Here is a 12,455-nt window from a genome sequence, read left to right on the forward strand (position 1 = left end):
TTTCTGGAGTGACAGCTGTCATTTTTTCCTCTGAATCTACAAATGGTCTATTGCTCTTAGGGGTCAAATTCTGGTCAGACCTTTAAAGTTGTAAAGCTGTGTGCCGAGCTGCCGCTCACCATCAGATCTTGTAAACACAGGAACTGCTGGGTCACGCTGCCAGCAGCGGCACCATACATGACTGAAACCAACATTAGCAAAAATCCACCTATGCGTGTTAATAACTCAAATGTTTGCCAAAATATTTACATGTTCTTTTGCTTGCATCGTTTAACGTGACCGAACTATGTTTTTGATCATTCACTTCAGTCGTCGACCAGCATGTAAAAATGTCAAGCTCTTCCTGGTGGTGACCTGTGACAGGGTTTATCTACTACAGATTGAATCAGAGGTTAACGTGGGATTGAAGACGTTAAAAAAGGTCAAAAGTAGAACAGACCTGTATAACAAATAAGGGATTCAGTGGACCAGAGTCTGTGATGCAATCAATCAGCAGTCATGGTCATCCCCCTTTAAAGCAACAGTTTCCTTACTGTAAGACAGTGATAGCTTCTTGTACTGAATTTATGTTTTGGTGCAACAACAAAGCGTATTCATTCATAAAGAGATCCTAATGGCAACCTCTAAATCCAGAAGCAGAAAACACACTCAGCAGGTAGTACCGCAGTTTTATACAGAAGACATTATTTTTTTAATAAACAGCTTGTACATGATTTGGAATTTTGCTATTTTTGAAGTCAGAATATAATAATTTCTGATTATCTTTCCATCCATTCGCTTCCGCTTATCCTTTTCAGGGTCGCGGGGGGCGCTGGAGCTTATCCCAGCTGTCATAGGGCGAGAGGCGGGGTACACCCTGGACAGGTTGCCAGTCTGTCGCAGGGCCAACACACAGGGACAGACAACCATTCACACTCACATTCACTCCTAGTGGCAATTTGGATTAATCAATCAACCTATCCCCACAAGCTGCATGTCTTTGGACGGTGGGAGGAAGCTGGAGTACCTGGAGAAGCTGGAGAGAACCCACGCAAACACGTGGAGAACATGCAAACTCCACACAGAAAGACCCCGATCTGATGGTGGAATTGAACTCAGGACCTTCTTGCTGTGCGGCAACAGTGCTAACCACCGTCCCAATTATCTTTCCATGCAATTAAATTTAAAAGCCCACATCTCTTACGTTTGGGATAGGTAAATACAATATTACTTCTACTTAGACATGAATAAAGACAAAGCACAGGTGAAAGTCATACAGACTGGAAGTTATTGTGCAACGCGTTTGAAATGACATGCGCCACCACACAATTGCTTCAAAGTCCTTTTGGCACCACATTTTATTTTATTACATAAACATAACTCTGCTCAACTCGTCATCGATCCAACGATTCTCATTGGTTAATCGTTTTTGCCTGCTTTCTTTTTCAGTTGTGAGAGAGCAGTTATGACAGTGGAAAAACAAACAAACAAACTTGCAGTTGTTGAATTGAGGAGATGCAGATAGATTGGAGACATTTCTCACTTTGCAAAGCAGGAGAAGAAGATGGCTTTTACAGGCCTCTAGCTTCTACCTAAGGGGACATGTCAAAATGTTTTCTTTGGGAAAAGACAAAAAAATCAGGAAACAAAATTAAATATAGAATAGGATTGTCTCCAGTTCCATCCCTGGGCTTCATAGGTAAAGTAAAGACTGTGCTGTGCTTTTCTATTTCTGGTTATTGCTACTGAGCCACAACGGCACTCAGCTTCCACATGTATTCAAAGTGGGAATGTCCATAACTGTAAAGAGGGAAATGCCATAGTATTGTAATTTCAGTGTAAGCGATGACATGTTGGAAAACTGGTTATGTAATAGATATGTAATATACAACATACTGTTATCCAGATAATCCAGATATTACACTTTTATAGCAAGTTAACAAAGTGCTTTCCAAGAAAAACTAAAAACACAGTTAGAAGCTGCACAATAAACAATTGGTATCAACAAAGAAATGTAACATAATAAAACAATAACTGCATTTATCAAACTGATATAACAGTGAATAATTAAAAGAATAAAAGAAGTCTTTCATTGATTCTGGACAGTCATTTATTCTCCAAAAGATTTCATATACAACAAGCTTTAACTGACAGCCTTGGGTGAGTCATCTGTATATGATATGAGGCTTTGTCTCTTTTTCATCACCGATCGTATCTTCTCAGATTTCATCACTTTATGCTTCTTATTATATCACCACAAACTTATCTAAGTGAAGCGCTGCAAGCTGTGGTCACATTAACCACCAGAGACTCATTATTTTTAAATTTTTCAGGTGAGATTAACAGATAAATTATTAATCCAACAGTGAAACATGTTCACCTCACTGAGGAAAGTTGAGAGTTATTAACAGCTCGCCATCACTTTGGTAGAAGTGCCCCACTTAGTGGTCAAAAATCACCAACACTGCACGTGAACACTGCTCACTCAAGCAGAAGTCAAAGGGGTGCAGTGTACACACAGAAACATGTTTGCAACTTGTATGGTTCTCAGTATCATTATGTGGACAACAGAACCTGTCATGTCCCAGAGTCTTCTTTGGATTTCAGTGTGACCTTAAGCTGCAAATACAGGATCCAACATAAACACTGAAACTGTTTTTTTTTTTATTCAACACAGCAAACATATATACTTTATAAATTATAGGAAACACACAGTGTGAAACTGCACCCACGATGAGGAGCCAGTGGTTCCTGAGCAACACTGCTGCAAAGGGTGGATCATCATCATCCACCGGCATCCTCATAAAGTTTGATATAGACATCAAACTTGCTTTAGGTAAATTTATAACCAATAAATAAATATTAGGGAGGATAAAACAACATAAACATGCCGTAAATAATGATATTTATGATCAAGCCTTTTTTTAAATTAAAGACACTTTAAATAAAAACACTAATTTCAGCCTCCATCTTTACTTCGTTCCAGTCTTATAGAGCCGTTTACCCGGTTTACAATTCAAAATAATCTTTATTAATCTGATCCTGGGCTTTGGTGTAGGTCCTGGGTTCATCTGGTGTATGAAATAAATCATTTTAGCTCTCTTCCCTCTCCCTTTAAGCCAACTTTCTTCGGATAGGCTACCTCTAGTAAGCAGAATATTTGAACTGTTGGTGGATAGGGCTTCTATGCTTCTCCCAGATCTGTCTGGGGTAAACATATTGTGGACAGCCAAAGCCAAAGGTTTAGAAATTTGGTCATGTTTATTTTGAGCATCTACCTTTGTAAAAGCACATACTTGATAAAAATAAGGAAAAGGCTTAACATGAATTTGTGGAGCACTTGTATGCTTCCTGTGAAAACTGGTGTATAAACAAATAAGAACCGGTCATACAGTAAAACATGGTTGCAATATATGTATTCATAGGACAGGCTGATTCTGGTTCTGCTTGTGGTTTGAAAGGGAGTTCTTCCTTCCCTCTGTCACCAGGTGGTTGCTCGTAGAGGGTCATGTGATTGTTGAGGGTTTTAAAAAATATATATATTGTAGAGTCTTTACCTTACAAAATAAAACTGAATTGAATTGACAATGAATAAGAGATTTTAAGATATAATACAACGCCATGACATAAACAAAACAATTATTCCCATAAATAGAGGACTTAAACTCTTGCCATAGACAGGGTATTTACATGGATCTTAAAATGAAATTAATTTAATAATGGATGAAGTTAATCTCTTATTATTTTGACGCTAACTTTTGATAACAATGTGCGTTATATACATTTACATAAATGGCAATGGTAATTATCAAAACGTTATTATAACTTTAAAAGGAGGCTTTTTTAATATCTTAAAATGTCCATTTTTAGTAGTATTTGCAATTTTAAAGACAATACAGGCAGAACGTTATTGAAACAGCTGCATAACAATTAGCCTACCAAGTGTTAGCGCCCCACTAAAGGTTTTATGAGGAAGTTATTACGTTAGAATATATTCAGTGGTACATTAATGTTTTGACGTGGGCTTTTTATTTTCTTAAAGTCTTTTTACAAATGTTAAAGTCGAAGTCATGCATGCAGTGTAACCAGCCTGTCTTTTGAGCAGCCGTTAGCAGCAGCTCACATGGGTCGTTTCCGGGAAATGTGTGTAGCAGCTCTGCAGCAGTGGTGCTCTTGAACAGACCTCTAGTATTTCGTCCCGGCTAAATTTCAACTGATAAAACGCCAGCAGCTCCCTGTTACTGTCTGTAGATAACCAATACAAACCGCATTAAGCATATATTACATGGAAACAATGATTTATTGTGGTTGCTAATTTCGGGTCTTCATCGGGACCGGGGGACTGAAGGGACAGAGGAGTTATATCGCGCAGGTAAGTGTGAGGAATGTGCATGTGTGTGTATATTATTGGTGTCTTTAAAAAATAAACAAACAAGTAATATATAGGTATATGATACTTTGCGTTAGCTGGAAATGTTTCACAAAATAATATTTTATTTGTCGTTATATTTATCACGCAGTTGCAGAGTTTGTTTGTGTTTATGGCAGTAACTGAAACTGTGATTTCCTCCAATGCCGTCAAGTTGTGAGCTGGAAGGGCTGAACGCGACTGTTTTCCAGAAGCACTTACACAATGTTAGATTTATTTAAACATGTCCGCGTTATCTCTGCTTTCGTGTCGGCTAAATGTGCCTGTTAAGACTTCCACTCCTGATGAAAGCGTTGCATTGGGCAGGCTTGTTTTTTATCCCGCACAAGCGCCGCTAGAGGCGCTCTACTTGCTAAATTAACAGCTAACGTTTTCTCAAGTGTGCTCACTGGATCTGCTATCAGAGAGTTAGCTTGAAGTTGCAACCAAGTTTAAATGTAAGTTCCGCAGCTTTGCGTTATATTTTTGTTCGATCAATTGCAATAACTTTGTTTCGAGAGTCGCACAATGTACTGTTGTAGATATATAAGGTAACAATTTGTTTTCACGGCGATTTAATTGTTGGGTTGGCAGAAGCTAATGTTAGCTACTTAGCTGTGGTAAGTTGTTAGCTCTTAGCTGAATAGCATGCATGCTTGTTTAACTGGTTGCTGGAGAGCAGGTGAAATACAGCAGTTAGATCTGTGTTGATGTGCTCATATTTTGATTTTGTATAATTGAGCAATTGTACATATTAGTGCTATTTCTTCAATTTGTAAACTCTGTAACATATTGTATTATTTAAATAGTGTAGTCTGTTACTGTTACTGTTACTGTCTTGGAGCAGCTGTAATCCAGATAATTTCCTTAGAGAGAGGGTAGAATTAATTATTTATTGACTGGTAATGTGTGTTATATTTGAAATGTACTCAATAAATGAATGAAATTCATTCCAACCCATTTACACTATAGTTATTATTAGATATCCCAATGGTGACTGCTTAGGTTAAGAGCATTACAGACGACTATATTGTGTTACTTACTTTTTTCTTTAATTAATTTTGACATTAAGTTTACTTCTGTATCAAACAGTTGCTCTCTTTAAATTGCAAAATATCACTGATGGGTTGCTTGCTTTAGAGACAGATAATGAAATTTCTAGGGCACTTTTTTGGGTACACCTTGCTAGTCCTGGTTTAGACCCCCTTTTTTCCTCGGCTGCCTTAATTCCTTCTGGCACAAATTCAACAAGATGCTGGAAACATTCCTCAGAGATTTTGGTTTATATTGAATTGGTAGCACAAAGTACCACACAGTTGGTGCATATTTGTCTGCTGCACATCGATGAGGTTCCCATTCTATCACATTCAAAAGGTTGTCTGTTGGATTGATGTCTGGAAATTGTGAAGGCCATTTGATTTCAATGCACTTCAGTTCAATTTATATAGCCCTAAATCACAACAACAGTTGCCTCAAGGAACTTTATATTGTTAGGTCAAGACCATAGAATAATACAGAAGAAACGAAGAAAACAGCAACAATCATGTGACCCTCTATGAGCTAGCATTTTGGTGACATTGGGAAAGAAAAACTCAATTTTTTTAAGAGGAAAAAAGAAAACAAGAAAACAGTTTGAGATGATTTGAGCTTTTTGGATCTTTATGAAAGCAGCCATCAGAAGATGGGTAGACTGTGTTCATAAAGGGATGGCCATGGTCAGCAGAAATACAGAGGTAGGCTCTGGCATTTAAATAGTTCTCAGTTGGTGCTAATGCTTCTTTTCCACTAGTACCTACTCAGCTTGACTTGACCTGGTTTTTAGGGTTTTCCATTAGGTGGTAGTATCTGGTACCAGGTACTTTATTAGTACTTGCTCAGCTGGGGTTCCAAGTGAGCTGAGTCGATCTGAAAATGTAACAGCAACTGACTGCATGCCAATGATCGGTCAGTCACCAAGCAGCAGATATACCATTGTCTCGACGTTCTCCATTATTGCATTGTGTTTGTGTTGCATACAAACAACGTCATGGGACTTTCGGTGACATTACTGCAACAACCCGTAGCACATTGAGGTGGTACTCAATTGTAATTGAAATCAACCTTAACCGAGTGAAGTCAAGTAGGTACTAAGAGAAAAAGGCTTAGGTAATACAAAGCAGGAAGCATCATTTCATGTGAACACTTTATTCTGACCATATTTTTTGAATGCTGCAACATTGTTCCAATTTTCTGTCCAGTTTTGGCCTCAGTTTTCTGTTCTTAGCTCTCAGGAGTGGCACCTCATGTGGTGTTCTGCTGCCTTAGCCCATCTGCTTCAAGGTTTGATATGCTTGCATTCCCAGTTGTAGCGGGTGCTTGAGTTAATGTTGCCTTCCTATCAGCTTGAAACCGTTTGGCTGTTCTACTCGAACCTCTAGTATCAACAAGGCAATTTTGCCCTAAGAACAATTGCCCACTGGATATTTTTTCAACCATGTCATAGTCAGTGTTCATTGCTGAGACATCTGAGCTCTCTCTTGTGTGTCTTTGCACTTGGGAAATTTAAATAAAGTAAAATATTTATGTTTGAGTTATTGGTTATCTTTGTGTTTGCAGCATGGACGATGAGGGAGATGATAATCTATGCTTTGACACTGACTCAGATTTAGTAGAAAATAAGGACGGTACCAGGTGTCAAGTCAAATGGACTCAGGAAGAGGTAAGTTGAAAGAAGTCTCAGGACAACTTTTTCTCTTCCTACAGCATCTTGATTTTCACATAATTTATTCAGTTACTGTTACTAATGTCATATTGTTGGTTGTTTTTTGGCTCATATTAATTAACTATAAATTTATCGAAACTACCTGGCTAACTCAGTATCTGTAAATGTCTTTGTAATGTGTTGATGATAACCCATGTACTGTGTTTGGACTTATTTTCTCTGACATTTAGGATGAGAATCTCAAAATTCTGGTCTGCAACATTGGAAAAAAAGATTGGAAAACTATTGCTAGTTTTTTACCAGTAAGTTTTGGTACATGCAGACATCGTTCAAGAATTAGATGAATAACAGCAGTGAATTCTGAGTTAATACAGCGTGACATGTCTTGTTCCTTGTACAGGGGCGAACAGAATACCAGTGTATGCACCGCTGGCGAAAACATCTGGATCCTGACTTAATTAAAGGCTTCTGGTCCAAAGAGGAAGATGAAAAGGTGGGAAAATGAAAAACATGGAACATCAGATGTACACTTTTTGGTTTTAGTTTGGATATTTTTCCTTTTTTGTTATTTAAATTCTGTTTTTACTTTTGTATTTTTCTCTGGATAGATAGTAGAGCTTGTGGCCAAGTATGGCACCAAGCACTGGACTCTAATTTCAAAGCATCTAAAGGGTCGATTGGGGAAGCAGTGCCGTGATCGCTGGCTCAATCACCTCGACCCAATGATCAGTAAAAGCTGCTGGACTGATGAAGAGGATCTCATCATCTATAAAGCCCACTCCATTCTGGGAAACCGGTGGGCTGAGATTTCCAGGCTGCTCCCAGGAAGGTGGGCCAGTTAGCTAGCAATGACTGAATTTTTAAAATATGATGAGCAATCAAAATGCAATTTATGTATTTTTTTCTGGCAGGTCTGACAATTCTGTGAAGAATCATTGGAATTCGACCATCAAACGTAAAGCAGAGCTGGGCTTCTTTAGAGATGCTGCTCAAAGCATTTCCATTGATATTCAGCAATTTGTGGATGGAGAGGTACAGTGCTTATTGGATGTAGTTCATACTTTTTAAGGCTTCATTTTCAGTTATAACTGATGAGATATACCAGTATTGTTAGATAGATTTTATACTGGGACATAGCCAGCTCAAAAAATTCAAAGCTGCTTGTTTTTAATGTCACTAAACTACCAGTTTTTCCTGCAGTTTTAAGTTACAGTAAACTTTGATATTGTTAATTGTGAATTAATATTACATGATGTGTTACAGGTGGATTTCAAATGTGACGTTGTTTTAGATGCCGAACCAGTAACTCCTGAAGTGGTGAGCTTGCTATAGCTGTATTTCTGAAGAAAAGATTTAGGAATTCATAAATTCCTAAATCTTTCAGGATTTCACACAAGCTGTTCTCATCCGACAAGTTTGGTTTACCTATTGTGTGTTTTGCTCTGCTGCAGCTCAGGCCTGAGAAGTCAATGCAGGATAAGGAGCACCATAAAGCCAAGCAGAAGACTGCTGCTCCACCTCCGCAGAGGTCTACATCAAAGAGAGGGTCTTCCTCCCCCAGTAATTCTTTGCTCCCCAGCTCAAAATCCAGTCCCAGCTCTGGCACCGCACCACCAGCCGTGCAGGTGGACCAGAAAAAGTTTGCTGATGCAGCACTAAGGATGATTGCTGAGGACATGCTGCCCCTCAGGTAAGTTCTTCTGCTGATAGTTGAGATAGTGTTGGTTTGTGATCCACTGAAGGAGGTTTGGTAATCCTTAAATCAATGCAATTTTCTTGTCACTCTGTGGTTATGTTGAAAACTTTGTAAAAGCTTTTATATATTGAATTAATATTTACTGTATATCATTAAATGTATGATTCACTTTATTCCGCACAGCTTTGTAGAAGGGGCTGGCTTCAGGTCTTTCATGAATACAATCAGCCCTGAGTACAACAAGCTATCCCAGCGCACAGTGGCCCTGCAGCTTTATGACGAGGTGGAACGAGCCATCAAGCCTCAGCTCATCCGTGATCTTAAATCCTGCCTTGCCACAATGAAAGATGCTGAAAGTGCCATTCATGTCACCGTTGATCTCTGGGCAGGGGCTCAAACCCTGCCAGTAGAGGATCCCATTGTTGTTGTCCAGCTTCACTTTATCAGTGATTCCTGGCAGCTCCGCCGTCCTATTGTGGCCTTCCGTCATGTCAGCCACAAAAACCTCAGCACTTGTGTGTCCAGGGAGCTCGAAGGTGTGCTGCTCAGCTACGGGATCTTTCCTCGCAGCATCGGCTACGTCCTTGCCAACCAGGCCAAAGAAGCCCTAGCTACAAACAACTTGTTCTGCGACTACAAGATTATGTGCACGTCCAATAGAGGAGAACCGGATGGAGATGAAGTGCTGGCCTTTCTGTCAGACCAAATGTCTGAAGCAGAGTCCCCTTTTTCCGAGCTGCAGATGGGGACAAGGACTACATGTGCTGCCAGGACACTGCAGATAGTGATTAGGGATGCCTTAAGAAATTCAAGAGTAGTAGAGAACCTGCTCTCACAGGTCCACAATGTGGTAGCTTTCTTCAAGAGCAGCCCCTACTGGAGCGAGGTATGAGACTAAAGGATTTAAATGTTATTTCCAAGGTATTTAAAGCTGGGTTTCAATATATTCATTTTCATTGCGAGGGAGGAAAAACAGAATTTAAGAGACGTTTCCTCTTGCTTAAATTATTTAGTGTAATGTGGCAAATGTTTTACAGAAAAGATGCAGACCTGAGCTCTTTTAACAAGATTATTTTTGCCCTTTTTCTCTTCTTTCTTTTAAATTAGGTTTTGATGAAGGAGTACAATGTGTCTTTGTGCCCTTCCTCTAGCAACTGTCGTTGGAACTCCATGATGCTATCATTACGGCGAATGGTCCAGGAGTCTGTCTGGAGCTCCATCATGACTCTCCTGGCCCAGGCACGCATAGAGGCTAGTGACACAGCCAGCGTCCCACCGCTGGTCATGGTTAAGAGGGACCAAGTGATTGACATTCTAGGTCTTCTTGAGCCCTTTGAGGAGGCTTTGCAGGTAACAGAGCAAGTTAATAAAAAGCTGATGTGTGCAATAATTACACCAGGCATCTTCAACATCTATAATGAAATTTCCAAATCTACATGTGAAACCTTTTGTTCAGTAATCCCATAATCAGGCTAAGAAGAAATGTGAACGGGGTCTTTAATAGGAGACATGTTTGTGTCTTATCTATCGTAGGTCCTGCAGGGAAATGGTGTGACTATGTCTCTCATCATACCGTCCCTCATTGGACTTGATAAAACCTTGGAGAATTGTGTCACCAACTACACCCACTTCTGCAAGGCCCTGCGCACAGGCCTCTACACACACTTCCAGCCAGTGATTCACCAGAAGGACATGATACTAGCTGCTGTGCTGGATCCTAGGATCAAACTGCAGGTACCAAATTAGACCAGAAGCATAGCGGACTCCTGTAGATTGATATTTAGTTGAATATGCGTGTTGAGTAGATAAAGGAAAAATATGTGTCTACATTTAAAACAACCATTTTTTTTGCAGCCGTTTTCTGATGACAACCAGGTTGAACAGAATGATTTCCTAACAGCTCTGTCAAAATCTGAGGCTCGCAGCATTGTTGAGTCCACATTAGAAAACATGGAAGCCTCAACTTTTCCTACTGTTGAGGCAGAGAAAGATCAGACAGGCAGTGGGCTGGAGCACGATGTGAAAGAAGAAAGCCAGACAGATGCCGTGATGGACACTTGTGCTGGCAGCTCAGACAACAACTGTCCTGAAATCAGTGAAAACGACCTCAAGAGGAAGTCCATCTTCAACTTCCTTCAGCCGCCTGCAAAGACTCTAAAGATGTCAGAGTTCAACGTGTACCTGTCTGAACCGCTGTGGGAAAGCAACTCTACTCTTCAGTACTGGAAATGTGCTTCTCGATTCCCGAAGCTCCATGGCCTCGCCAAGAAGCTGCTGGCGGTGCCCGCCACATCTGGAGGTTTTGACCGTTTCAGTCCGATGGCTGCGTGCATTGTGAAAGCAAAAAGGAACCGCTTGCCACCTCACACCACAGAGAGACTGCTACTATACAAAAACTCTGTAAAAGTGAAGACTGTTAAAAAGCCCAGTCGGGCTGCTAAACACTGATGGATAACAGCTGAGTGTGGCAGAGCTTTCACAGCATTAAACAGAAACTCTGCCTCTACTTTCAAAAACTGTGCCATACGCTAAGAAGGAGGGTGAACTGCTAATACCTCTTATATTGTAGCAAATGAATCAGCTGACTCTTTGTTCCTGGAACGCATTTGCTGGACTGCATTAAAAACAAAACAAAACAACAAGTCCTGTGTTACAGCTGGTTTCATCAGTTTGTTAAAGTGATGCATTCTGGTCAGTGATCCTCACAGCTTCATACCTGCAGCAGCGATAGAGATGCACACTGTCTCTGCGTGCTGTACGGTGCTGCTCAGAGTTGTACTTTGTTCCTTCCACACATGATTCAAGTCAGAGCTCTCTACTGAATTGGGAAATGGCAAATTCGAAATGGAGTCAGTGAATGAATGGTATCTGACTCACTTCAAACCAAAATGAGTTCAGCTTGTATCGTTCTTTTGCAGAATTTCATGTTTTCTGACTGCAGTTTTTGTTAAGACAGTAATAAAATGTCAAATCAGAGGTTGAATGCTTATTTATTTCCACTATGGACTGATAAATGAGATATTTGCTGCCAAACGTGATGGAACCGTAGATCTTTATATTGAATTTGGCTATTCAGTCCCTCCAGCAAAAGTCATTTATATTTTATAGTCAAATGAGAAATCCACTGTACATTTCTTTCAGGCATTACAGTTTTGTTTCATTCATTCTAACGTGAAATACAACAGTGTCAGCATCTTTTCAGCTTTTTATCAGACTGGTCTTTCACCATTTTCAAATAGCTTAATCAATAATTCATGTACTTTCATAGATGCTGTTATTTTTTAATTAAAATTTTGCTTGGATAAACTATAATGTCTGATGGAAGTTGATGGGAAAAGCTTAGTTTAGTTTGGCTTTGTCAGGTAGGCTGATGTTGGCATTGAATGACAGCTACCTGATTTTACTGTGGTAAAAACCGATAATGTGTTGAAAATTAACACCAGTGTTATGAGTGATTTGATCTCCTCTGAGAAGCATTCAAAACGTTTTTGCTTGCATTAAACATTGGAGTATGTATCAGCTGTGTTATCAAGAAACTGAGATATCTGCTAGAAACTGGAACTGATATTAAAGACAGTTTGCGACTGAAGAAAACTGTGAGAACATTTTTTTAATCCTCTCATTGATTCATCTTCAGATGAAACTGCTTCAAATCAGCTGCCAATAAGTAA

At 39.6% G+C, this 12,455-nt stretch overlaps 1 protein-coding gene across 3 annotated transcripts; it reads left to right on the top strand.

Annotated features, from left to right (window-relative positions):
• Window positions 1–4,187: 4,187 nt before the first annotated feature.
• Window positions 4,188–12,455, top strand: mybl2a (MYB proto-oncogene like 2a). Of its 3 annotated transcripts, none has more exons than XM_087833911.1 (12): window positions 4,188–4,351; window positions 6,983–7,085; window positions 7,319–7,390; window positions 7,489–7,581; window positions 7,697–7,917; window positions 8,000–8,120; window positions 8,352–8,405; window positions 8,540–8,778; window positions 8,968–9,670; window positions 9,892–10,134; window positions 10,318–10,518; window positions 10,639–12,455. In XM_087833911.1, the coding sequence occupies exons 2-12, from the start codon at window positions 6,984–6,986 to the stop codon at window positions 11,230–11,232; spliced, it is 2,643 nt and encodes an 880-aa protein (XP_087690037.1). In that variant the 5' UTR covers window positions 4,188–4,351; window position 6,983; the 3' UTR covers window positions 11,233–12,455. The 3 variants fall into 3 exon arrangements, with proteins under 3 accessions (XP_087690037.1, XP_087690036.1, XP_087690038.1); XM_087833910.1 differs by lacking the exon at window positions 4,188–4,351 and adding an exon at window positions 4,770–4,845; XM_087833912.1 differs by lacking the exon at window positions 4,188–4,351 and adding an exon at window positions 4,770–4,845 and having other exon boundaries at window positions 8,352–8,402.

The sequence above is a fragment of the Neolamprologus brichardi genome, chromosome 20 (genome assembly GCF_056152115.1).
Source record: "Neolamprologus brichardi isolate AB-2024 chromosome 20, ASM5615211v1, whole genome shotgun sequence".
Taxonomy (NCBI): Eukaryota; Metazoa; Chordata; class Actinopteri; order Cichliformes; family Cichlidae; genus Neolamprologus; species Neolamprologus brichardi.

Bases quoted from the DNA above. Each gene is read 5' to 3' on its own strand.
- mybl2a (XM_087833911.1), top strand. From the start codon at position 6,984: ATGGACGATGAGGGAGATGATAATCTATGCTTTGACACTGACTCAGAT. The intron at 7,086-7,318 runs GTAAGTTGAAAG...TCTGACATTTAG, and splicing joins TCAAATGGACTCAGGAAGAG to GATGAGAATCTCAAAATTCT. The intron at 9,671-9,891 runs GTATGAGACTAA...CTTTTAAATTAG, and splicing joins GCAGCCCCTACTGGAGCGAG to GTTTTGATGAAGGAGTACAA.